General features: G+C 44.4%; 1 protein-coding gene across 2 annotated transcripts; it reads right to left on the minus strand.

Moving 5' to 3' along the window:
• Positions 1–11: 11 nt before the first annotated feature.
• LMAN1 (lectin, mannose binding 1) lies at positions 12–27,899 on the minus strand. Of its 2 annotated transcripts, none has more exons than XM_048503734.1 (13): positions 27,664–27,899; positions 22,046–22,200; positions 21,854–21,961; positions 19,725–19,786; positions 18,282–18,381; positions 16,957–17,080; positions 15,888–15,946; positions 14,039–14,171; positions 13,249–13,439; positions 13,063–13,133; positions 6,330–6,483; positions 4,608–4,729; positions 12–2,675 (listed from the first exon to the last, which is right to left on the minus strand). In XM_048503734.1, the coding sequence occupies exons 1-13, from the start codon at positions 27,863–27,865 to the stop codon at positions 2,639–2,641; spliced, it is 1,518 nt and encodes a 505-aa protein (XP_048359691.1). In that variant the 5' UTR covers positions 27,866–27,899; the 3' UTR covers positions 12–2,638. The 2 variants fall into 2 exon arrangements, with proteins under 2 accessions (XP_048359691.1, XP_048359690.1); XM_048503733.1 differs by having other exon boundaries at positions 13,249–13,442.

A 27,899-nucleotide genomic window follows, 5' to 3' on the forward strand; every position in this document is an offset into this window, starting at 1 on the left:
ACACAGCGTACTAAAATATGTGCATTTATTCAAATAAGATTCTGAACTTGTCAACTGTTTGAATTTTGAGACAACAGGACAGCTTTTTTTTTTTAAGCATTACAGGAGTCGATGGTACAATTAAATTCTCTTTCAGTTGTGTTTCTACAAAACGGCGACAGAAGCTGAGTGGGGTTGCACAAACCATACAGTTGAGTCATCCAGCGCTTGTCTGTTTCAAGCTTTCCCCACTAGCCTTAACACGAGCAACCGTGATCGATGCGGAATTGAAGCAAGTTGCCTTGCGCTAGGTTTGCAACTTGTGAATGCATCCTACAGGCTGAGGAAGTCAGAAATAGGAATCAACGAATTAGCAAACGGGCTTTTGGGAGACCGACTATAAAAAGACATGGAGAGCTTGTGACATGCCTCTGAAGATGCCAGGTATAAACCACGGTCACACGGCCTGGAAAACCCACAACAGCCAGTATGAAAAGACTATCTGACCACATGCACAGAAGAACACCTGGGTTTACCCAGGGTACCATCCTGGACCGCAGCCCCTCCAAAGACTTCAAGGGGGGCTGTATGGGACAAATCCTGGCAAAGTAGAAGAAATACAACTATTTAGGTCTGTTTTGTATTTTGTCCACTCCCAATTTCCGAAAAGCCAAATTTCCGTAGGCCTTCGAAGAGACTGTGCCCAACATATCTTTCCAGCCTGCAGGATGCCTTCAAAATCCTGGTTTTATTCCTCCTGATTACAAAGTACAGCACCACTAGTTGCTTCAATATTTTAATTCTCCAATTTAACGCAGCACAGCTGGGAAAGGTTCACATGATGCAGAAACCAAACACAGACCATGTTTCCAAACTGATGTTTGCGATCTCGACTGCTCCAGCGTGTTCCAAAAATAAACACCGCCCCGAAAGAAGCCGTCCTTTTGGCATGAAAAAAAAAATATGCACGGAAAGTTATCCTTATGTCGCAGACGTGGGCTCCTCTTTGGCACCGGTAGTTGGGAGCCAACGGTGAACGCTGAAAACGCAAACAATCCCTTAAAGAAGAAAATACCTTATTTAAAAAACTACACTAAACTTTTAATATCTGTTTTAGTCCAAGGCACCTGTAAGAATACTTGCTGGTGTGAACTCGGGAGGGAGTTGTGGCACCACACGATTGTGCTGTTCTGGCTATTCTGAAGGATGTTGTTCATTTGTTCTTACTTGTGACTTTAATTATTTTGTTTTGTGTGGTTGTTTAGACAGAGGGTTAGTTTGGAGCAGCCGCTTCTTCTAGCAGAGCTGTAAACAAGAGTCTCAGCATCACTGAGAAAGGTTATCGTGTACAATCCAGGACATAATGCAATGGATACCATCCGGAAGGAGAGATGCATGATTTCATTTGAGAAGCGTTGCATAGATCTGTTCTTTCAAGTGGTCAGGGGCAAGAGCAGTCACAAGGTACGTAATTCCAAAATGCGGTCAGGCTGCAGGCATCTTTGAAATCCTCCCCAAAGCCTGCTCTTCTGCTAATATTTGACTCTTCAGTTTAAGAATTAAGTAGCAGCCTCCAGTCAGTCGCAGTTCTGTAGGTGTTTAAAAATGGGACTTGAAGACAACAACAGAAAGACAAGTCTGCGATGCCAACCGAGGTAAATCAAATTCACATGCTGAATTGGGGAATTTGCTTCCCCTCGCCCCCCTGAACAAAATACTTACAGGATAGCATTACTCCAAGTAGAAATATATGTACTGTACAACAGTGGATTACACACTAAACCATTCAGAAAGAGCTGGAAGATTAATAATGGTACAGTCTGTAGGAATGCTGTTAAGGTAACACACATCATGTTCCTGGCCAAACATACGTCAAGTTTTGGGAACTGTCCTGCCATTCTGAAGGGCTCATTACCACACCTGTATGGTTTGCAACAACACTCAGTGGCTCGGTACCACCACTAGATTCTATGCTAACAAGCCAAATTAATTTTAACCTCATGCATGTTAAGATCTCTTCGCTGAAGAGAGATTAAAGAACACTTTTACAAAAGTCTACTCAGCGTACAAAGTAGTATACCAAAACATGCTCAAAAGAGGGACAATGTCTCGCGCTGAATGTGTTCTCCTGCATCCACAAAAGAAAAAATCCCAAGATGTTGGTCCACAACATGTTTTGTTCTGGAGATGTCTTCATTAAATGCCTTTGCTGGTCACAGTCGTTTTTAGGTCAGGTTTGCGACATATTAAATTACTTTTTTTTTTACAACCCTCTTTCCATAAGAACAGAAGGGAGGTGCAGTTTGAAAATCTTCCCCCCCTCCACAGAAAGAAAATTCTGATGTATAATGTTTCATGACAAGATTTCCCACAGGCCAAAATGATAAAAGTAAACCAAGGACCTTTTTTTTGTCCTGCTTCTCTAACTGGGGAAATGTCTTGACAGCAGGTTAAAGGACATATTCCAGCTTCGGCCAGAAACCAAAGGAGGGCCAAACTTGCCTTGGTTTTGTTCCAGTCAGTCAATTTCACAATATTTTGAATCCAGAATTCAGTGTATTCATCCACAACTCAATAATTTACAATATTGAAGCATTCTTAAACGCTAGGGTTTCCCTCACTCGCAACTCACGAACTGCTCGGCCAGGACAACTGGCCATCAAAAGAACTTCTTAGCGGCCGCTTCTTGCTGACTCCTGAAACCACACAAAGAGAAAAGCCCATCAATTCAAGACTGGAAGGAGAAGAAGAAGAAGAAGAGTTTGGATTTATATCCCCCCTTTCTCTCCTGCAGGAGACTCAAAGGGGCTTACAATCTCCTTGCCCTTCCCCCCTCACAACAAACACCCTGTGAGGTAGGTGGGGCTGAGAGAGCTCCGAGAAGCTGTGACTAGCCCAAGGTCACCCAGCTGGCGTGTGTGGTCTCTTGTTTGAAGGCAGAGGCACACCTTTCAGATCCAGGACAAAGATCATTCTTCATCTGGAAACTACTAAATCCAAACATCCAAGCAGAGGCGTAGCAAGGGGGAAATGTGCCCGGTGCACCGGTGCGTTCCCCGCCCTCGCCACACCCCCACAGGGGCATGCACCCAGTGCATCATGTCCCCAGCCCCCGAGCCCCCTGGAGCTACGCCCCTGCATCCAAGTAGCACTGACCAAGCTATACAAGAAAAGTCTGAGAGACTTGGAACTGTTTGGTCAGGAGAAGAGGAGGTTGAGGGGGGACATGATTGCTCTTTTTAAGTATTTGAAGGGCTGTCATTTAGGCCCCTTCCGCACATGCAAAATAATGCACTTTCAATGGGGTGTTGTGTGGTTTCCGGGCTGTATGGCCGTGTTCTAGTAGCATTTTTTTCCTGACGTCAGGAGAAAATGCTGCTAGAACATGGCCATACAGCCTGGAAACCACATAACACCCCAGTGATTCTGGCCGTGAAAGCCTTCGACAATACAATGCACTTTCAATCCACTTTCGCAATTGTTTGCGAGTGGATTTTGCTATTCTGCACAGCTACAAAGTGGACTGAAAGTGGATTGAAAGTGCATTATTCCGCATGTGCGGAAGGGGCCTTAGAGGAGGGCAGGGAGCTGCTCCTGTTGGCAGCAGAGGACGGGACTCGCAATAATGGGTTTAAAGATATAGAAAGATACAGGGTGGACAATAACAGTTGTGTATTAATGGAATCAACTACCCAGGGAGGCGGCGAGTTCCCTCCCTGGCAGTCTTTAAGCACTGGCTGGACAGACACTCATTTGAGGTGCTCTAGGCTGATCCTGCATTGAGCAGGGGGTTGGACTAGATGGCCTGTATGGCTCCTTCCAAGTCTCCGATTCTTTGATCCTAATTTCACTTATATTGAGCCCCATACACAAATTACACTACTTTCAATGTTTAAAAAATAATCATCATTGCATGAACTCCTGAAACCAGGCACATGGACTTATGGGATACGATGCCAAGTTTTGGAGCTACTCCAAGCACTTGTGAAAGTGCTGATCTGCTGGTCTTTGGGCTCTTGCCTGCGTAGGCTGGAAGGGGCTGGTGGGCCCAAACCTTGGAAAAGAACAAAGCCACAGACCGACTTTTTAAACAGCCGCACGCAGGAAGGACAGCCTAAGCGGATAGGCCCAGGCTGATAAGCCTCTAAGGGCTGCATCACAGACTACATGGCAGCTGAATATGGGGGGGGCAATGCCTCCGCTGCAAAATACCTTTTTGAAAGCAGTGCTTAAATCTTTCAACGGCTGCCTCCTGCACATAACTCCCCCCCCCCCCGCTCTCTTGGGATCTGAGAGATAAAAAAAGAGGACTGGTCTTTAGGTTTGTGGTGGGGGAGCAAGTTTCAGGAAGGAAAATGCATGAGCAACTAAGCACAAAAGTGCTCTGCTGTGGCCTGTGAATAACCCCGCACTGACATGGCAAAAAAAAAATCATCCCTCTGTTTCTTGACTGGTTCACTACTTTATTGACTGGCTCAGAGGCCAAGGAGGCCGGTAGGTCCCCCCCCCCCCCCTCCCACCAGGTGTCCCCTTCATAAGGGCCACTTCACAAGCTGAACTAGTCAGTTCTGCTGAAGCACATTAGGACAAAATGGTTTGTTCTGAGCCCAGTCCGAACGGCGGCTTACCTGTACATGATGTAGCTGACAAACAGCACCGTTTGGACTGCCACGAATATAAAGAAATGCGTTGTTGATAAACATGATGGAAACGGAGGCAGCTCTGGACATTTGGGTTTTTCATTTGACGGCTGGAAAGCAAGAGAGATCGCTCAGCAAGTGCCGGGGATGAATATATTCAGTATGGGTTCCTAAAGACCTGCTTTAGAAGCTAAGACGTCGCATGCTCCAGTGTTAAATAACTCAGGTCTTTCTGGCCAGGGTTGCCTTTGGCATTTCCTGAATCAGACATTGAGATGACTTGAGCCAGACCTGGCCCAGAGAGCTCTTCAGTGTGTTGAAATCATTTGTCAGACAGAAGCAGTGTAAAAGGGTTTGAATTTATGCCCTACTTTTCTCAACTGTGATGCGTCACGTGTAGAAATGGGGGAAACAAATCCAGATATGAGTGCACCACTCTTAACCACAACACCTCTGTTAATTCTCCTGACACAACAAAGATTTCAGCAAGGTTAAGGGTGGCAGAAAGGGCTGCAGTACTGAGCATGCTGACTTGGATGCAAAACTCTTATCAAAGAAGAAGAGGAGTTTGGATTTATACCCCACCTTTCTCTCCCGTATGGAGACAGAAGGTGGCTTACAAGCTCCTTTCTCTTCCTCTCCCCACAACAGACACCTGGTGAGGTAAGTGGGGCTGAGAGAGTTCTGAGAGAACTGTGACTAGCCCAAGGTCACCCAGCAGGAATGCAGAAACACATCTGGTTCACCAAATAAGCCCCCGCCACTTAGGTGGAGGAGTGGGGAATCAAACCCGGTTTTCCAGATTAGAATCCACCTGCTCTTAACCACTACATCACGCTGGCTCTCAAGTGGTAGTCTCTAATCTGGAGAACTGGGCTTGTTTCCCCATTCCTCCACATGAAAACTCAGACAGAAGCCTTTGTCGGCATTATAAATTACCATATTACAATATTAAAAACAAAAAAGGGACCGTTTATCTATTAACTGAACCCATTAAAATACATTGAAAAATGTGCATTAGATATCTACATACAGACCCCGTATACAGAAAACAAAGAGAGCTAAATTCACCATGACTATTTTATGGAGAGCGATTACGCTTAGCCAGGTAATGCTTCAGAAAGTTCGGAGCATTTTCACATGAAAGCTGCTGGGTGACCTTGGGCCGGTCACAGTTCTCTCAGAACTCTTAGCCCCGCCTACCTCGCCAGGTGTCTGTTGTGGGGAGGGCACGCGAAGGGATTTGCAAGCCACTTTGGAACTCCTTAAACAGAGACAGAAGCGGGATACGAAACCCAGCTTCTTCTTCCTCTTTCCAAGCCAATGGGCTCATGATCATTGCCCAGAAGCCCACACACAGCCTGTGAGATAAGCCCGCTCTCAGCTTCCCTGGATGGCTCAGTGGCTGATGGGAATTGCAGTTCCTGAACATCTGGAGAGCCGCAGGTTCCCTACCCCTGGGCTAGCCCAATCGCATCGGATCTCAGAAGCTGGTTAGTACTTGGATGGGAGATCGTCAAGGTAGTCCCGGGTTGCTATGCAGAGGCTGACAATGGCAAACCACCTGCACCAGAACCCCCTATGGGGTTAGCATAAGTCGGCAGCCACTTGTGAGCACTTTCCACCACAGTGGATGCGACCGATGACCCCATCACATCTCCTTGGGCTTTTGGTGGCAGTGAGTGAGCCACCAAAAGAAGATCCCAGTACCATGTTTCTCTGGACTAGGTGCTCGATGTCCCTCTTCACTACGTGGAGATGCTCTTTGATGTCATTGAAGTGTTGGGTTGTTTCGTAGATGGCACCAGCAGAGTTGGGATGCTGAACACTGCCGACTAGCCTCAACGCCTCTCCCATGGAGTTTCTGGAAAGAGACAAAAGGACCCTCTCAATCGCTTCCATTCTTAGCCCCCCCAAGGCACGATTAGGAGCTTCTCACTACGATTCCAAGACTAAAACATTAACCATTCCTTGGCAAGTGGCCCCTCTATTAGCTAAGTTGAAGGTCAGCCCAATCTTGTCAGATCTCAGAAGCTAAGCAGGCAAGTGTTTAGAGGGGAGACCGTAAAAAAACACCAGGGTCGTGACATGGAGGCAGGCAATGGCAAACCAACTCTGAATGTCTCTTGCCTTGAAAGCCCCACTAGGGGTTATCACAAGTTGGATGTGACTTGACAGAAAAAAAGGGGCCAATGGAGTCTGAGAAAGAGGCAAGAAGCAGAGCCCCTCTTCTAACACAACTGATGTTCTACCAGAGCCCTCCCTTTATTCACTCACAGCTCTTCATCCCTACAAAGTAGAAAATGCAGATCAGCTGTGGAGTGTCCACATGAGGCTGCCTTATACTGAAACACACCACAGGAACATCAAGGTCACCACTGCCCACTTAGACTGACAGCGACTCTCCAGGGTCTCAGGCTGAGATCCTGCCCATCACCTGCTGCTCAGTCCTTTTAGTTGGAGAAGCCAGAGATTGAACCTGGGACCTTCTGATTGCAAAGCAGATGTTTTACCCCTGAGCCAAGGCCCAGCGTAAAGCCAGAATGCTGCCAAAGACCTGGGAAAAGGGGTCAACAAAACTCTTCGCTTGGCTGTGCTGTTTGTGGGAACAGGACCACAAATGCTGCTGACTGTTCGGACCTCACGGCACTCAAAATGACCCCCATCCCCCAGTCAAAACTTCCATGGGGCAGAGAAAGAAGAACAAGTCTCTTAAGCTGACCAGCACTGATCAAGGACAAAAGCCTGTTTGGGTGTGGAGTCTGACTGTATCCCTGCATCTTGCCCCATCAAGAAACACTGAGAAAGGCATGAAAGTAGACTGTGTCCCGGCCTATCAACTACCTCCAGCTCCTAAGGAGCACCAAACATGTGCTCTAGTTCAGGCTGTAAGCTGCCTGTGACGTCCTGTCATCTTTATTATATTTATACCCCACCTTTCTGCCATCATGAAACTCAGGGAATCAATAATGACCTGGACAAGACTCAGGAATGTAAAATTTCTAAACATTTCTGAAGCCACTGGGAGGGAGGGAATTAATCCCTCCTCTTCCATACCAACTTCACTATCCAACCTAAACTAATTTACAGCCTTAATGTAATATGCATCATTTACAACTTAAGGTAACATATAGAACTGTACCACTTATTATATTTATAGAATTCAAAAGTATAAGTGCCTTAGTTTTCTGCAAGCAAAACTGTAAAGACATCCAATATTTCAGAGCTGTGAACTGCTGGATTCTATCTTAACTAGGCACATGTGTCTTGGGTGTTTGTTCTTCCTACCCCTCCGATGACCATGACCTGGAAGGCCCAGGTTGGCCCGATCTTGTCAGATCTCAGAAGCCAAGCAAAGTTGTCCCCATTAGAAGTCAGGTGGGAGACTACTAAGGAAGCCTACGGTTGCAGGCAATGACGAACCACCTCTGAACTCTCTTGCCTTGAAAACCCCATATGGTTGCCTTGCCTTGAAAACCCCATATGGCTGCCATATCGGCTGTGACTTGACAGCGTCTCCTACTACCACCATCCCTCAGCTACCAAAAAACAGAAGAGGAAAGTAGAATTTTTTTTGGTAGTAAACAAAAGGAAATATCCAGTTTGGACAGAAACACAGAGTCACAGAGTCTATACCAGGGATGGCCAACCTATGGAACTCCACATGTTCATGGACTACAATTCCCATCAGCCCCTTCCAGCATGGCCATAGGTTGGCCACCCCTGGTTTTTACCAAATCAACGGACTATCAAGTTACATTTTACACCACTGAATTTTCAGTTTGTTATCAAAAATATTATAGCATTTTCTTGCTCCAACTATTCACGTCTGAACAAATGCATTCTTGCAAGCATGGGGGACAGCAGACACAGATATTACCCAGTACTGCAAATCTGTAGAAAGTTTCATGATGCCCACAATTAATTTGTTTTCCAGTACTCCCACACATTTCCTAGTTTTTCCACCTGGAAAGAAAAAAAAATGCCCCTCCCCCATCTTCTCCAGGTTTTTTTACATTGCTAGCCAGAGCTGTTTAACTTCAACAAGGCTGCCGAAGCGTGTGTTTTCTAAGCATACCCTGGAACATCTTTATCTTCTGGTCACTGTAAAGGGCCACTCACGTGGCAAATATTAAAAATGATAATCACAACTTTAAGTATTTTCCAAATCATAATCAGTCAGGAGAATTTATCTCCATTTTCCCAAGGGAACTGGCTCCCCCCCTCCCCCCCAATACTCTGAAGTACCAAGCTCTCCAAATTATTTTACTGGCTTTAAAAACTGTGCCCATCAAGCGCAATATATTGCTATGAAAATGTAGAACAGATGAGCTTTGCATAAAGAAAGGAGTTCTTGGCCAAATTGAGGCTTGGTTTCTAATGCTGCTTTGAATCTAAGTCTCCCAAAGCTTTGGATAATATCATAATTCCCAAGGAAGTCAAATTCTGTTTGTTTTTTTTAAAAAAAGGCAAACAGAACTGTTCGATGCCCTTGTGTAAGAAATAAAGAGGAAGCTTTAGGGATAAGAGAAGATTTAGGGATGAGGGTCACGATTACCTTTTACAGGACAATTTCATTTCCTGCAGGCATCAATGCAATATGTAGCATTATCTTGGCATTTCAACTTTGTACAAAAAACAAACAAATTAAACCCATAAAAAATGCAGATGCTGAAATGTGATTAGACATCTAAACGGATCAGGGTGGTTCTTAATCAATATGTTTAGATGCATTTTCCCTATTGTGATGCTTCTTTCCAGTTGCAAAGAGGATTAATGGCTCCTGCGAGATATCATCATATGATTGATAATCCCATCTCAACGTTAACAGAATAATCAACATTTGTTTCTTGAACCAGATTTTCATTTACTTGAAACTGCAACTCTCGGCTTAAGCTTCTCCTCCCTATGAACAGAGAGAGAAAAAAATTCCCAACCAAAAAAGACTGGGCGAAGCAAAGAAGGTTGAGAGCGCAAACAAGCAAGACAAAAACAATATGATGCAATAGGCAAATCAACAATTTATGTGCGCAAAATATAACACCAATAAACCAATTGAAACACAGGAAACAATTCTGCACATACAGCAAGACATGCTAGCTGTCAAAAACCGTAAAAGAAAATGCCAAGTGTGTTTCAGCATAAAGTTGTAACTGAAATTAAAATCATATCTAGCTCAAACTATAAAAGACGTAATAAATCAAAAGAGCCAGCAAGATAACCAAATTAGTTGGAGTTCATTATATACAGTGGAACCTCGGATTTCGCCGATATCCATCTGGCGATTATTGGTGAAATCCGAAATCGGCGATTTCCGAAACTGCGCTGTTTGTGCATGCGTAATGTTTGCGCATACGCGAACAACATAGCAAATTGTGTAAATTACGCAATTTACGTTGGCGAAATCCGAGACTGTTGGCGAAATCCGAGATGTTCTAACGCCCAGCAGCGACTGGTGAAAACCAAAATTGGCGATTTCTGAAGGCGCTGATTTCTGAGGTTCCACTGTATTCCTTATATGAAATCAAGTTTCAAATATTTCCTTATCTGGGCATCTCTAGTCCAGAATCTCCAACATGGGCATCATGGGGACCGCTGCTATCTTTGCTGGTGCCTTCCAAGTGTTTTTGAAAAGTGGGTGGATCAGTTGCGGCTTCTGCTTCGCAAGACTTCTGATTGGCTGTGCAGATTTTTAAAATCATTGCTTCTAGCTGCATTTGCCACCACAGCACAAGGATCTTCACCACGTAACTGACGGTAAACCACGGCAGCCATTTTGTAGCTGGCTCTGCCTCCCGAAAGAGGGAATTTAACCTACACTGACACAGCTTTGCCAGTTATGCCCAGGCTCCCTATACTGATATTAGCCCTCTGATGTCTTTAAAGAACTATAATGGCACAAATAGGTAGGTGTGCTTGTCTGTTACCAAAATCATGGAGGGATGCAAAAATTAAACTCCCCCTCCCCTCCTTATAAGGCAACAAGCTTGAATCGGGGGCCCAAACAGCTCTAATTTAATGCTCTTACAGCCTTACTTCCTACTTTGGCAACTCTATCTGCCCCCCGCCCCCCCTATTTATGACATATTATTTCAGACAGTTTTTCACGCTGTTTCTAATCTTTGTGAACCTAGCTCTGTTGCACTGCTGCTGGACATCACATGGTGTTTGAGTGTGCTGCTTTACACTATGTCATCTGCCTTGTGTCTCAAAAAAGAAGTTGGACTAACTAATTTAAAATTCATCTAAAAAAGACCTACTAGGATCTTGGCTGGGTAGCAGAGAAAGGGGTGTTTTTTTGTATTTGTTTCAACAATCATAAGAACCGCATTTGGAACAATTTTGGAACTCTGTTTAGGGATGCAAGTGTGGCGCTTGGGATATTGGAAAAGAACGTTCAAACTCTGTTGAGATGTAAAATCAATGAGTGGCTAAAACTTTCTTGACCTCAGCTCTCTTGCAGTCTTCCTCCAGGGATAAGATGAGAAATATTTACAGCCAGAAGTGTACTAGGCTCAGCAAAGAGGAAAGCAAAGCCTAACAGATCTAACTGGCAAGCAAATCAGTTATTTGAATCAGTCAAGAATCTTTGAAATACAGAAACGGGAAGGTGAAGTGAAACAAGTTTTTAGGATCAAGAGCTCTAATTACAGAGCGCATCAACCCAGGGACGGAGTGAGGGGGAAGTGCGCCCCTCCAAGCCCCTAGAACACCCCTGCCACGTGCCCGGGACGCCTCCGCAGGGATATCTGCCCAGTGTGTCGTGCACCCCCACCCCCCCTTGGCGCTAGGCCTCTGCATCAACCACAAAAAGAGGTTGGCAGGGACTGATGGGAATTGTAGTCCATGAACATCTGGGGCACCAGAGTTGGACACCCCGGTCTACATAAACCATAACTCTTTTCTAATCAACTGCTTAGAAAATGCCAAGTCTGGACATGAAAATTACATAGACTTAAAATAAGTCTTTTTCCTCGAGGGCTGACCCCAAGACGGCAGAAGGATGATCACGTTATTTTTTTTTATCCACTGCAAGACATTCTTTAATCTCCTGCTGAAAATATTAAGACAATGTTATGCAGTTGTAATAAGCAGTCACTAAAAAGGCAGGCTTCTGGGGTTAATAAGGAAATCTAATTTACTTGTCAAGTACAAAGATTGGACAAGAATATTAAAGTTAAAGATGGCCCTGAAAAAACAAGGGCAACAATTCTAATCTTTATTCTGTAAAAGCTGACCTACTTATATACCCTGAAGAAGCCATCCTTGAAATGCCAGTGTTGAAGCACATCCAACAAAATTTCTTGCAAGTTATTTAAGGATCTCAAAACCGTGAAAGGAATGTTCACCTTACTCCAGGGAAGCAATTTGTAATTCAACAATGACTTATTTTAGGTGTGTAGACTACTCAAATGATTCCACAGCGGCTGAGACACATTCCACAGCGGCTGAGACACATCATCCTAGAAAGTAACAGTAAACTTGCTGGATCACACTGGTGGTCCATCTAGTTCAGCCTTTTATTTGGGATGGTCCATAAGAATCATAGAGTTGGAAGAGAGCACAAGGGCTATCAAGTCCAACCCCCTGCAATGCACGAACACATAATCAAGGCACTCCTGGCATATGATCATCCACCCTCTGTTTAAAAACCTCCAAAGAAGGAAACTCCACCACACTCTGAGGTAGTGCATTCCACTGTCAAACAGCCCTTACTGTCAAGAAGTTTTTCCTGATGTTTAGGTGGAATCTCACACACACACAAAGCCTTTATTGGCATCATACAGTAAAACATTTTGTAACAGGTGGAATCTCTTTTACTTCACATTGAACCCATTACTCCTAGTCCTAGTCCCTGGAGCAGCAGAAAACAAGCTTGCTTCCTCACCAACAGGACAGCCCTTCAAATATCTAAACATGGCTATCATGTCAACTCTTAACCTCCTCTTCACTAAACGAAACATCCCCAGCTCCTGAAGTCCCTCCTCGTAGGGAATGGATTCCAGACCTTTTACCATTTTGGTTGCCCTCCTCTGGACCTGATCCAGAGGAGAACATATGACTAGATAAGAAAGATCACACCAGTGGTCCCTCCTGCTCAGCATCTTGTTCCCAACGGTAGATGGTTTGGTGCCACAAGGAAGCTCACAACCACAGCTTCTAGATAACACCCTCCTCACCAGCTGATTGCATCCCAGCATTTGACCATCAGAGGCATTCTGCCTGTGGATTCGGAGGTCACGTCAACTATCAGGGCCAATGGCCAGGGATGCCCGCCTTTAAATCCACCTAAACATGCAACTCACACTGACAGGGCCTTTCAATACAAAGACACCCCAAGCCAGACTCTTGGAGCTGCCCTGCTAAGAGTTCTCATCTGCATCGGACAAAATGGCACCTCTGCCAGAACTGAAGTGGCCTGTGACATCCTCCGTTTGCTCACCTTATTTCACCGACTTGCCTCATCACCTCCTGCTGATTTTTCACAATTGTGTCAACTCCTTGAAGAGAGACCTTGAGAGAAGAGGGAGGAGGGAGAAGTCACAAAAGGATAATGGCGATTCCAAGTCAACAAAAGACAGAACTGCGGATTCTGTGACACGTTCACCAATGAAGAACCTTCAGCTACCTGCCCCTGCTGGCCCGGGACACCAGCTCCTCTTCTCGAAATCTCCTCTGTCACCGTGGAGACGTATCTCCTCTGCTCATCCAGAATCATATCCAGTTGCCTGTTGAGCTGCTTTATCTCGAGGTGGATTCGGTTCTGGCCCTCAAAGATTTGCCTCAGTTCACGGTCGCTCACAGATTCAAAGAAATCATCTGCTGGAAAGATGGAATTAAGAGTAAAAGTGTTCTAACCACTCTAGGTGTGCTAATTGTGGAGCCTTATCGATCCCTGACTGTTCCTTGGATAGATAGAATAGCTATATTCAAACTAACCAGGGTGCGCTGTGAACCTTGAGAGTCTTCATGCTTACACATTCCCGTCCCGCCCCCCCCCCCACTTCTGGAGAGCTTCAGATACCAAAGAACTGGTGCCCATCAAACCACACTTGATTGTGGAATCTGATTCAGAGGCAACAAACTTTGGTTTGTCCTCTGAAAACCAGATTCCAAACCGCAGTTTAATCTTTATTTGCAGGCAAGAAAGCCAGCCGCAATTAGTTGTTTCCTCTGGCTGTGACATCATAAGGCATGTAGGGAACCGTTAAGTCTCCAGTCCAAACCAACCGTGAAGGAAGGAAGGGTGCAAGCCAGAAGACCCCCAGTGCTCATTTCCATGACAGTAAGGCTCACCAGAACCATCAGCGAAGACGCATTTGTTCGATTCAGATCATCTTGAGTTCTGCATGCTTCAAATAAGAGGCAGATCCACCAACGGCAGAATGCCTCTTCAGTTTGGTCACTTTGCTACCTACCTATATGTCCTTCTACGTCAGGATGCTCCTTCTGGAACTCCTCTTTCTTTTTATCAAGCTCCTGCTGGAAATGCTCGAACTCTTCTTGATATTTCTCTTTGTCCTTCTCGGGAATCTCTGTGTCAGGGGGAGGCTATAAAAATAAGTTTTAAGAGAAAATTAATTAGGAGGACATCGTCAAAACTTTTTGCCCAGGGTTTCTGGCGCAAGGACGACACTCCCAGCACAGAAAAGTTCACAGAATTATTATTATTATTTTGCTGTTGTGGGTTTTCTAGGTTGTGTGGTCAGGGTCTGGGTTTTAGCTCCTAACGTCTTGCCTGCGTTGATGCCTGGCATCTTCAGATGCATGTTTGGGTAAGATGTGCTTCTCCCTGTGGCACAGCGAGGAGTGATTTGTGTGGCTGTGTATCTTTTACCCTCCTAACTCAGGTGGGAGGGGATGAGGCACATTTGCAAGGGTCCAGGTGGAATTCATATGCAATTCATTTGTATGTGTCCTAGTGGGTCTTTCGACAGATTATTTTCTTCAAAAATGCTGTGGAATAAGCAGTCCTAGTCCACTGCTATTCCGGGGCCCGGCTGGTGCTCACATTTTAATGCACAAGTCCGAATTAGTCACCACTCGAAAACTCCATTCTCCAAAAGAATGGAAATACCCACTTCTACCACCCTTCAACCACGCTGACTGTGTAAGCTACCACCACCTATTATGTTCTACACCAAACCATTTAGGCAACTGTCATAACAGAGACAGGCAAGCATTTTCATTATCAACTATGCAGAACTCTGTGTATAAACTGAAGCTTCTGGCTTAAGGAACTGTTTTGGGAAATTCCCAGGACTTTTTGCGGGAGAGGGAGCAACAAGGCCAACTTCAAAGCTTTAAAACAGAAAAGGTTTCAGAACAGGCATGCCCACCACTTGTACCATTTGCAGATCAAAAAATTCCTAAATATATGATGGACAAGTAGACATGTAGACAAGTAATATCAGCAGAGACAGCTCTCAAAAAAAAATAATCATGGGCTGCTGTCCCATCATTCATGAAAGGGGCTGGGTTTTGCCGCCTGAAATTTATCAACATGACATTGAAAAAGGACCACCTCCTCCCATAAGAACATGCCCAGGCACTAAGGTCTTTTGACGGGGGCCACATGGGGTGTGCCCGCCCTCATTAAAGAAAAGAAAGCAGTAACCTGAAAGAACTTGCTGAAGGCATCTAGTTTCCCTTCCCCCATTATTTTCTCTTTCCTGAAACCCCCTACAGACCCTCCCCTTTTCCTTGTTCATTCTCTCTTTAGGGTTGCCAGCTCCAGCTTGGGAAAGTCCTGGACATTTGGGGGCGGAGCCTTGGGAGGGGGAAGTTTGGGATGGGAAGCAACCTTAGCAGGGTATAAGGCTACAGAGTCCACCCTCCAATGCTTGTTACATTGCTTATTTTAAGCTTTTTCAAAGTCTTGCTAGAAGCTGTCTTGGGTATAATTACATAACGCAAAATGTATACATTGCAATAAGGCAAGGTATAGCTATCTTAAATAAATAACTTGTCTTCTAACTAGAATATGCAACTTAACACTAAAGATGCTCGGCAATCCTCTCTTCCTAACATCCAGAGTTTAAAACAATAAAGCTTATTAAACGGAAATAAAAAGATTGCACCAGGATCTGGCCTTCCTTAAAAAAGGTTCTTTCAGCCGTAAATTACATTTCGTAACACCTTTCTGGGAGACACTTTGCTCTACAGGAGCAGCTTCCTCAGGTAATGGGAGTAGGGAAAAGCTTGGCTTCCAAGACACACCCTTGGATCACCCACAAGCAAGATATTCCATTGCCAAAAAATGCCTACCGCTACTTTGCCAGGCTCAGTCAACTGGAAAGTCAGGAAAGACAAGACATCATGGTCGTCTGGGGGGAGAAAAAAAAATCCCAAATACTTCAAGTTACTCATGTGAAGCATCCTGACGTAACAGAATTATTGTCAACACAGAAGCTAGTGCCAGTGGTGGCGAACCTTTGGCACTCCAGATGTTATGGACTACAATTCACATCAGCCCCTTCCAGCGTGGCCAATTGGCCATGTTGGAAGGGGCTGATGGGAATTGTAGTCCATAACATCTGGAGTGCCAAAGGTTCGCCACCACGGCGCTAGACTTTGCTCTCATCCATCCATCCAGAAGATTTCATTCCTTGGGACAGTGAGAAATGTAGCGCCAAACACTGCAGATTAACACTGGCATTTCCCCCATCGCACAATTCAGCAAATACAAAAGCAATATTTGTGTCCGTGCAATAGAAGAAGAGGAGTTTGGATTTATATCCCCCCTTTCTCTCCTGTAAGGAGACTCAAGGGGGCTTACAATCTCCTTTCTCTTCCCCCCACCCCACAACAAACACCCTGTGAGGAGAGTGGGGCTGAGAGAGCTCCGAAGAACTGTGACTAGCCCAAGGTCACCCAGCTGGCATGTGTTGGAGTGCACAAGCTAAATCTGGTTTGCCAGATAAGCCTCCACAGCTCAAGTGGCAGAGTGGGGAACCACACCCAGTTGTCCAGATTAGAGTGCACCTGCTCTTAACTACTACACCACGCTGGCTCCTACTTGTGTGACGTGACCTGGAAAACCCGGCTTCCCTGGATTACTGCATTTAAAAGACAGCTCTTTGGCCGACTGGAAAGAAATCCCTTGAAGGCAACATTTGCATCTGTTCCTCCTGCCCACTTAACACTTTCCTGCTGCAGCCATCTAAGAATGAAACTACTTTGTGCCAATAACAGATGCTAACTATGGAGTTTGCCACTCTCCCCCAAATTTGGCAGATGTAAGCTTTGTTTACTCAAGAGGGAAAAAAAACTGGGAAAACCCCAACACACAAACACAGTGAAACACACAAACACAACTGAAATAGTGAGAACTCACCCGCAAGACCACCGGTTGCTGCAGAAATCCCAAAGTATCCCTCAGATGGTAGCACCATGTTTTCAACTTTGGCACAGAATTCATAGTCTTCTTTGTCCGGTGTGAAACCATTGTTTATGAATACCTGAAAAGTGAGACATGAACATAAGAAGCAGCCTTGTGGAGAATCAGGGCTACTGGCCCGCCACGCCCTAGCTCAGGGGTCTGTAACCTGTGGCTCTCCAGATGTTCATGGACTACAAATCCCATCAGCCCCTGCCAGCATGGCCAAAAATCAAATTGGCCATTCTGGCAGGGGCTGATAGGATTTGTAGTCCATGAACATCTGGAGAGCCACAGGTTGCAGACCCCTGCCCTAGCTTGTCTACCCTAATGGGAGGTGCCATCCAAGGTTTCCAGTGAAGTGCATCTCCTATCTCCGCTTTCCTGGCCTCCTCGAAACAGAGATGCTAGACCACACCTCCCTCCACTCCCAACCTCAAGAAATGCCACGTATTAAAATCCCATGGAACTGGTAGGTCAAGCACATTTAGAAAATTGTGATAAAGTTGTCATTTAACACACAACAGAGGCAACATTTAAGTGGGTTACTTCTCATGGGCCAGCTGCACCACAGGTTCCAAGTATCCATCTTAACACTAAACAATCAGTGATTTGCGCATACTGACTGAAGGAATGGAATGCACCTGAAGCCAGCGTGGGGCAGTGGTTAAGAGCAGGTGGATTCTAATCTGGAGAACCGGGTTTGAGTCCCCACTCCTCCACCTGAGTGGCAGAGGCTTATCTGGTGAACCAGGTGTGTGTTTCCACACGCCTACATTCCTCCTGCTGGGTGATCTTGGGCTAGTCACAGTTCTTTGGAACTCTCTCAGCCCCATCTACCTCAAAAGGCATCTGTTGTGGAGAGAGGAAGGGAAAGGAGCTTGTAAGCCACCTTGAGTCCCCTTACAGGAGAGAAAGGTGGGGTATAAATCCAAACTCTTCTTCTTCTTCTACTCACCCAACCTAATGCTGCTTTGTGAAGTCTTTCTGTGTCGCACGATCACACACCCCTTGGTCCTTTCAGTCGAGGTCCAAGTATGTGCTTGTTTATGTGAGTGGGACATGCTATGTTAACAGACCACCCCAATGAATGCACAAATTGAAGGCATAAATAGGCAAAAGTGACCAGCCCAGCTTGGTATGTGCACAAGTCTTATCTCACTCAGCCTTATCACTCCTTTCACAATGGTCAAAATGGAAGTAATCAGAAAGCCTGTATGGTTAGAGAGACTCTAACGTTAAATACACACAAGCAGAAATGGCAGAGAATTCAGAGAGCTTACATGCAAGGTCTTTTGGTAGTAAACGATCTTTGCTCGGACAGGGTACGGCTTGTTACGAAAGTCCCTCTGACACGATGCCAGTGCTTGTGTGGAGCCATCGCTGGAAGGAGACAGAACAAACACCAGCTTGAAGAGTCCAGAATGGAAAAGTTGTTTAGCTTAGAATTTTAAAAACGTAGCAGGAAAAAACAGCTGAACAGATTTTAAACAAACACATAAACAAAAAAAGGGCAATTTATTCTAAGACTGAAATTTTTAGAGAAAACTTAACTAAATTTCATCAACAATAAAATAGTATTTTAAAAAGACAGAAATACACTACAGGAAAAACCCTCTAGACCAGGACTCATAGCGGCTTTTCAAACTCCGCCTACGGGAGAACCAGTGCATGTGCCACCTCAAACCAGCAGTTTTAAAAGTGTGCTCAGCAAAACCTTGCAAACATTATCAGCGGTTCTTCTGTGGGAAGACAGCAGCTAGAATGATGGTGCACAAACTTTCCTCAAAAGATGGCTCATCTGTAATCACCAATCTTGCCTTGGCATCTGTCCACCACCATTTTGTTCTCCCCCACTAATTTTTATCTTTGCAACCAGCCAGAGCAAACAGCCAGCCCGAGGTCACCCAGTGAGTTTCGTGACCAAGTGGCGACCTGAGCCCGGATTGGTGATGCTGCAGCCAACTTATGGCAACCCCATCGGTTTTTCAAGGCAAGAGATCTTCAGAGGTAGTTTGACACTCACTGCCTCTGAATTGTGGTCCGGGACTTGCTTGGTGGTCTCCCCTCCAAATACCAGCACAGATTACCTCAGCCCTCATCTGATATCAACACCCTGACATTCCAGTGTGTCACTGCTAGATTTACGATCTGGGGTGCATACAAGACAACAGCAAGGCCCAAAAGGAGAAGAAGAGCTGGATTTTTTAATATGCTGCTTTTCTCTCCCTTTTAAGGAGTCTCAAAGCAGCTTATAATCACCTTCCCTACAACAAACACTTTGTGAGGTAGGAGGGGCTGACGGAGTTGTGAGAGAACTGTGACTAGCACAAGGTCACCCAGCAGGCTGCATGGGGAGGAGCAGGCAAACAAACCCGGGCTCACTAGATTACAGTCTGCCACTCATATGGAGGAGTGGGGAATCAAACCCAGTTCTCTAAATTAGAGTCAGCTGCTTTTAACCACTACACCATGCCGGCTCTGTAACCAGTACCACCGATGACCCAAGTACATCTCTTTGAACATTCCCACTCTCTGCTCTCTTACTTTATCCTCTTATTTTATTAACTGAAGGCTCTCTTACTTTATTAATGGAAGGCTCTGGGATTGGGTAGGTTTTGAAAAATTATCTAAAGGAATCATTCTTAAAACTATTTCCTCCTAGCAAACAAATTCTTCTAACTAGTTTCCACAATCAACAGAGATCCAACCGATACATGACTTACTTCTGATGGTCATAATGCAGCTTGCCGTTGTTGCCAACAATAACTATTGCCGGATTGTTTTTCTGCAGGAAAATGCAAATACAAGCAAGAACAAACTCAGATTCAATGATAATGTTAACATAGAATCATACAAGACTGAGCAGTTGAGATAAGTTGTGGTTGTGACTCAGTGGTTCAGCACCTGTTTTGCATGAAGTAGGTCACGGGTTCAATTCCCGACATCTTCAGTTAAAATCCTCCGAACAGTAGGCTATGTGGAAGACCTCTGTCTAAAATCCTGCCGAGTTGTTGCCAGTATGAGTAGATATTATGTCTGATATATAAATAGTATATGGTAGGTTTCACATGCAAGTTATTGTTCCTATGCCTATCAAAATGATATCACCAATCCAACTGCATTAGAAACTATTTTTTTTAAAGTAGAGATCTGAAGTTCTTCAGCAATCATAATTCAATAACTCAAAAATATTTAATGCAACCTTTCCATGACTTATTAGATAATACACAGCACCGAGCGGACACATTTAGTGGTTCATTCTTAGCCAGTAAGCAGATTACAATGGAAGGCATTGTTCAAAAATACGACATGAACAAACTAAAGGGCTTAAACACAGCTAGAGAAACGAAAGCCAAATACTTAGTCAACACCACTATCTATAAACCAGATTCCCGGGGAGGGGGGTGGGGTGGAAGAGAGGGAAGGAATTTTTGCAAAACCGTTTTGTGCTTTTGTGGCACACTTGCTGGCAGTAATGCTATCAAGAGGGTCCCTGAGCACAGGTTGTATAGCCAGCTTCTACCAGCCCACTGGTTTCTCTTCAAAGCTAAAGAGCCTCAGCTTTCATAAGTTTGTGTTGTGAAAGCAGAGGGCCACATATTTCGGTCCTTCCTGAGGTTTTAAAACAAACAAACATTGATTTTAAAGGGTCAACATTTGGGCACTCATTTCAAGGTGCTGGTACTGACCCTTAATTTTTTGTGCAGCCAGCCTGGGGCCGACATGCTTTAAGGACTGCCTCCTCCCATCTGAACCAACCACTTTGCTCCAGTCTTTGTTAACTTAGGTAGATAACGAGCGGGAGGGCAGGAATGGTTGCGTCGTGCTCGGCTCTCGTGGTCCTTTCTTACACGCCCAGGGTAGGAGTGCGGAAAAACACCTGGTTCACCAGATAAGCCTCAGCCACAGAGGTGGAGGAGTGGGGAATCAAACCCAGTTCTCCAGATTAGAATCCACCTGCTCTTAACCACTACACCAAGTTGGCTCCTAGCTGTTCCTAGCTGCAAGTGCACATGAAGATGCCTTATCCTGAACCAGACTACTGGTCCATCAAAATCAGCATTGTCAACTCAGACTGGCACTTGCTCTTCAATGTCTCGGGCAGAGGTCATTCACATCACCTGTCACCTGATGCTTTTAACAGGAGATACTGAGGGCCTGGGCACCTTCTCATGCCAAGTAGATGTTCTACCACTGAGCTATGGTGACTCACATACTAAGGTAACATGATAGCCTATTTCTACATTCACTTGAATTAAGATCAGTGTGCAATCTACATATCAGTAAATTCAATTAAACACATTTACATAGGAATGCCGCCAAAAACCTTTAAACCTTCTGAGAAAACATGCACAGGAACTAGCTGTAAAACAGGCTTATTTAATCTTCTGTGCCCGTATCAGATGCTCACTTCATAAGAACTTTGACAAAACAAAGCAGTTCACGCTTCCTAACATTTTGTCTGGTATAAAGAATTGGTTTGCGTATAGATTTGAATAGATAAGTGGCGATGGAAAATGTATGGTGTGATTAGTTTTAAAAAGAAGAAAAAATAAAAAGAGCTGGTATAAGAATAGACATGATTCGTTTTTAAGAATACTATGTATAAAGTGAAGGCAAGTCGGGAGCCATTCAGTTTCTCTTTCTTTTCTGACCTTTCTATTCTAAATGTCACTGTATGGGATATGGAGAAGTTATGGGGGAATTAGGTTGACAACTATGCATTCAAGCTTTTTCTTTCAATAGGGTAGCTAGCTCACCTTCTTGGTAGTATTGTACGATTTTACAAATAATAATTGATATTAAAAATATTTTGGCTGGTATGAACCACCCTACAAGGCTTCCCACTCACCTTTGCATCATTGTCAAAGGAGTCAAAGAAGATGCCAATACCGTTCCAGTTATCAGCCGCTCCAAAAACAGGACCCTCTAAACCTTGCCCTTCTGTAAACCAGACTGCCTGTACAGAAAGATTCAAATTCCAGATTTAAGGAACTCAGTTTCATACAACAGACTGATTTGCAAAGGTAACAGCTCAACGCACCAGTCCGTCAGCTCCTATTCGTCCCCGGCCTGTCACTCGGAAGGTCACCTCGATTTCCCAGTATTCAAATACAGATTTGCTTTTGGTCCATACCGATCCCTTTTGGCTCTTTAACGACGGAGTTATCCTTATTTGATCTGCACTGGGTATAGCGTCTGAAAAGGAACATTGGCAACTGATTATTTTAAAAGTTATGATTTCCCTAGGAATCACGCATGCTGCAGACGCAGCCATCTCTGCACTTGATGAACCGAGCCTTCCAAAACGTTTGGAACAGCTTTCTACATTTTCAATCCTGTTCTTACTCTAAGAAGAATGGAGTGGTGGACTGAATGTGAGTTCAGGTGGCTAGGTTGAGCGATAATGATCGCTCGGTGAGTACCTAAGCAGAATGAAGCAGGCAAAATTTGATAGATCGGCAGTGGGGGATAAAGATAGTATCGAAGCATGGGAGCAGGGTAGAGAGAATTTATCATCACCCTTTCAAAGACATTACCCTATTTGTCACTTTAAACTACAGCAGCCTGCAATGGTTTGCTTGATGAGATCTCCAGGAGAGAATAGTGTCAGACCTAGGAGACACAACCATAATTAGATATTCCCCCCACAAACTGTCAGTATGGAAGGCACAGATCTCCCATTTGCAGTGCTGAATACAATAAGCGGTGACATTCGCAGAAATGTTTGGAAAGAAAGATAATTGTATAGGTTTACGTCTTCTCTAAACAACGGTTGCTATTTTTACGGACACGTCTGTTACAAATTTCAGGGATGGGAGGATTCTGAAGAGACTCGTGGCAATACTTTTTCTGCGCATTGCATTCTTTCTTACATGCACACAGGGTACATTTCCAGCTTTAACATTTGATCTGGAGCTCATTAGGCATACCAAGGCACACTTTTAAAAAGTGACAATGAATAAAACCCATATTATGGCAGCAGAAAGGCAGCAGAAACATATCATTCCACTGATAGGACTAACTCTGGCTACAAACCATAGACAGCCACCATCTGACGCATTAAGCAAAAAGAAACAAGATGGAGTTCTACCTTGTTTTTTTTAAAGGATTGCTTACATTCTCATAATTTTCTCTGTCTTTGTTATAACATCAAATTAAGTCAGGTTTCACCAAGTCCAGGTGCCGAGCAGTCAGATATTCTAATTCTAATATGGAGAACTGGGTTTGAGTCCCCACTCCTCCACCTGAGTGGCGGAGGCTTATCTGGTGAACCAGATGCGTTTCTGCATTCCTACGTTCCTGCTGGGTGACCATGGGATAGTCACAGTCCTTCGGAACTCTCTCAGCCCACCTACCTCACAAGGTGACTGTTGTGAAGAGAGGAAGGGAAAGGAGTTCATAAGCCACCTTGAGTCTCCTGGCAGGAGAGAAAGGTGGGATATAAATCCAAACTCTTCTTCTTCTATTTTCAGCAATGTAGCCACTCTTTGTGATCCTCAGCAGAAGTACAAAACTTACTTATCATTTCACATAAAAAACTGGTTGCATGACTAAAAATGCACATACATGAAGTTCATGTCATGCTTCTTCAAATGTTTGCCCCACTCCATTTAATGAACTTTTTAACCAGTTGCTTTCTATGCTGGCTCCAATTAAGTGGAACTTTTAGAAGTTTCATGAAATAATGAGAAACTGGGGGAAGTTAGCTTTAGGGTTAGAGATTAACTTTTTGTTGTGGCGATGACATATAAAGTTACCTCTATTTACATACCACAGCACTTTTGTCAAGAGCTTAAGATTAGGGTTTGTGATAGCAATAATTAGAGGATACAGTCATTTCAATACAAACCCGAGGGATAAAAAGTGAGCATGGCTTTTTTGAGCTTGTTTAAGGGCTGAATTAAGCCCAATTAAATTTAATATCAGTGGTGGCGAACCTATGGCACAGGTGCCAGAGGTGGCACTCAGAGCCCTCTCTGTGGGCACGCGTGCACAGAGTTCGTCAGGTGATAATAGTGTAATTATTTCAGTGAGATTATTAGCATTAAACCTAATACCTAGTTTTGGGGAAGCAGTGTAGATAACCCTGTTAAGTGCTGTTAAACCCTATTGATTTTTCATGGGAAGAACGAAAGTGTGATCCTTTACCTGGGAGTAAGCTCAGTTGCTGGCAGTGGGGCTTGCTTCTGAGTAAACCCTCCTAGGGTTGTGATTCACCCGTTCGAAGCATTGCATGGTTGCTTCAAAGCAAAGCCACCAACTACCACCAAGCTTACTCCAGAGTAACACACGCCTCGGAGCCAACCGGTTTTTCTATACTAAAACCTCAGTATTCAGGTTAAATTGCCATGTTGGCACTTTGCGATAAATAAGTGGGTTTTGGGTTCAGTTTGGGCACTTGGTCTCAAAAAGGTTCGCAATCACTGGCCTATATCATTCTCCTTTCCTCCATTTTACCCTCACAACAACTCAGCTTGGTTGAGAGAATGTGACTGACCCAAAGCCACTCAGTGAACTTGAGTGGGGATCTGAATGTGGGTCTCCCATATCCCAGTCCGACACTCTTAATCACTGCACCACACTGGCACATCATAGTCCAGCACCCTCCCAAAGGGCTTATTGTCTTTAAGGAAGAATGTATAGAACCGCCCTTTCATGTCTTATGACTCTTTGTACCCAGAGGACACATCCATGAGTTTGGGATTATTCCAATTACACGGACCTACCCCATATCTAATGCAAGCAAAATCAAGCATGCCAGATGCCCCTGTAGTAAAGGAGAATGTGCACTTTCTGAACTAGGTCATTACTGGCAGCAGCAGATACTAAAAAAAACCTTTACGTGGTAAACAGCATAACAGTCATGCAGCCAAATCTAAGTCACTGCATGGACACCATGCTCTTTCACTACAATAAATGTTCACATTAAGTACCAGTAACTCTCTTTTACTATAAAGCCTCATTATGTTTTCCACTAGTAATTGGTGATACACTTTTATACTAAGACGTCGGTACTCATTGAAGCACTACGTTTCTTCTTTTAAAAACTGCACATTTCTGTTGTTTCTATTTTTTCCTACTATTTCCCCCAGACTGGTTTTCAACCTGCTGAGTTTCTGCCTAGTCCTTAATATTAGAAATTAATATTAGAAATTACTTGCTTCATGATTCAAACACAGGTTGAATCAATGACAGAACAGTTAGCACAGCACTATAAAAGTTGCAAACAGCTGTTTGGACACCTTAAAAAAATCAGACTCTACAGCAGCAGGATACCTTTAGAACCAAAATGAAGTGAGACTAGCTAGCAAGTTTGTGGAGGGTGTTGCCAGGCTAGATGGAAAGCATTTTAAGCCAGCCTCTCATTTACATGAGTATTGACACATCATCATAAAGATGGTAATCCACTACACTTCCAACAGTGTCAACTGACTAAGAATGCAAGCTGTTCCATAACATTGAAGACCTTAAATGGCCCAGAAAAGTTTAGTCCAGAGTAAGCGTAACGTACTATGCTGAAGAAAATATATCTGTACATTCAAGCTGTACTTTAGGCTTCATAGAATCATAGAGTTGACAGAGACCCCAAGGGCCATCAAGTCCAACCCCCTGCAATGCAGGAACACACAATCAAAGAACTCCCGACAGGTGGCCTCTCTTTAAAAACCTCCAAAGGAGAAGACTCCACCACATTCCGAGGTAGTGCATAGAACTGTCGAACAGCCCTTACTGTCAGGAAGTTTTTCCTAAAGTTTAGGTGGAATCTCTTTTCCTTCATCTTGAACCCATTATTCTTGGTCCTAGTCTCTGGAGGACCCTCAGCAACATGACATCCCTTCAAATATCTAAACATGGCGATCTTGTCACTTCTTAATGTTCTCTTCACCAAACTAAATATCCCCAGCACCCTAAGTCTTTCCTCGTAGACCTTCAAGTTAACACAGCTGTATGCAACTCCTAAACCTGTCCTTTAACCACAAGATACATTATCTATTAAAAAAGGAGCGTTATAAAATCTCTATTACAGAAATTTCTCAGCCCAACACTTGTCTTGTGACTTATGACAGCAAACTACCACTGCATTCTATGCCAGTCGATATGGAACTACAACGATCCTTTTTTACCGTGGTCACTACGACCCACACACATTAAAATCCTCAGTGGCCATAAATAATCAGCGAAAAGTGGTGAGAAAATCCAGGAGACTTTAGATATCTTGCCATGTGTATGACAGAATGGTTTACAGAGAATGGTGGTGAAAGGGTGTTCCTGAACAAACAAGAACAAGGGAGAGCAGCTTGCTTGTCAGAAGGCATTTGAACCTGTTATTGGGATACCTTTGCAGCATATGGTGTGTTTTACTTTTTGGTAATGAATGCAACAGCACAATAATCCCCTACTTGGGAAAGCAAGACAATACTGCTGAACAGCAACAAACAGCTCTCTATCAGCAGGCAACATAAACATAAACAAAGTCTTAGTGTTTAAGATCTATAGGACTGTGGAAATATATGCACTGTTTAAGCTAATCATTAGAGGGGATACATATCCTGCCTAACTACTCCTACAGAAAGCCTTATAGCTTTATTAGTTCAGTTACATTGTTACCTGTGCTTTGTTTTGTGTTAATAAACATCAAAATGCAAACAAGATAATGGACTTACTGCGGTCTGTTGAACTGAAAATGTATACATAAAATTTTTGCACTCTTGAGGTACATCAAAACTTAGAAAGGCTACCTAAATCTATGAGTGAGGATGTTATGTTCTAGTTATGTTATGTTCCAGTATAATTGAAGATCAGATAAGTAAAATGTGCTCCCCCATGAATAAGTGACAGGACTTTTAAAGTACTATCTCTTTGAGGAAAAAGGGGTTGTTGGAGCACACTCAACAATTTCTGAAATTATTCTGCTATTCTCAAACTCCTCCTTGCAGCTGCTGAACCACTCGGATAGAACACGTCAAGCAATGGCGTCGCTGTATAAAATGACAGCAGCAGAAAACAGTAATGGCAAAAGGGTCTTCTATTCATAAGGGCATTTCCCCAACAATGCAAAGGCAGAACTACCAAGTGATTAGCTGGGTTGCAACAGTCTGGATGACAGGGCTCCATGCTCTGTGTCACCATCCCACACACCAGGGGACAACACGAAGGAGTCTCTGCCCATGAGGCTATGCCCCAACCCAGTTCATTTATGTGAATGGCCACCAACCCTCTTCCACAGAACAGCTGACTTCAGATTTCTATCACGTTAACCCAGCAGCAGCCTAGAGGCACAAATGGCAAAGTACAGGGGGGAGGGGGGTGGGGGAGAGATTTACGTGGACATCTGCCTGCCTGATGGGGGCCTTTCAGAACAGCCTCTTATTAGAAAAGTTCAGGAAATTGGTCATGTGTCAGATATTCTTGCTTCTCCACTCCTCAAAACCCTCCTTCTGTCACGCTGTCCTGCCTCCTTTGCAAGCACTCATCGCACCTGCAAAGCTCAGTCCCTTTAGCGTAGTAGTGCCTCGATAGCAAAGGCGTTGCACTCTGCACATGCTCGCAGGTAGCCTCGTCACAGCGTAATGCACTCTGCCGCAGACCTCCATCTTTTCCAAGCCAGTCAACCCCCCGCAGCTCCCTCTCCACCCTGCTCTGCCTATTGGTACTTACTGCCCGTGTGCACCCAAAAAGGCACCGACCCGTCTGCCTGCACCAAATGTGGCCCCTTGAAACTGTATTTATACTCGAACCGCCGGTGAGGCGCGGGAGGCCCTTTTTCCGCTTGGCCGGTGGCGTCTGTGGCGTGAAGCAAGCGACCGCCTAGGCAGAAAAGCACCCACAGGCTTCCCTTCAGCACCGAGACCGCCGCCATCTTGGACTCTGCTGCATGCAAACCGGCTCAGCCA

The sequence above is a fragment of the Sphaerodactylus townsendi genome, linkage group LG07 (genome assembly GCF_021028975.2).
Source record: "Sphaerodactylus townsendi isolate TG3544 linkage group LG07, MPM_Stown_v2.3, whole genome shotgun sequence".
Taxonomy (NCBI): Eukaryota; Metazoa; Chordata; class Lepidosauria; order Squamata; family Sphaerodactylidae; genus Sphaerodactylus; species Sphaerodactylus townsendi.

What these genes read in the sequence shown, in the direction of transcription:
- LMAN1 (XM_048503733.1), bottom strand. Translation starts at nt 27,865, where the DNA reads ATGGCGGCGGTCTCGGTGCTGAAGGGAAGCCTGTGGGTGCTTTTCTGC. An exon ending in CTGCATTATGACCATCAGAA is followed by an intron (nt 18,382 to 19,724) that starts GTAAGTCATGTA and finishes GTCTCCTTCCAG; the next exon opens with CGATGGCTCCACACAAGCAC. An exon ending in TGACGTAGAAGGACATATAG is followed by an intron (nt 13,443 to 14,038) that starts GTAGGTAGCAAA and finishes CCATCTTTCCAG; the next exon opens with CAGATGATTTCTTTGAATCT.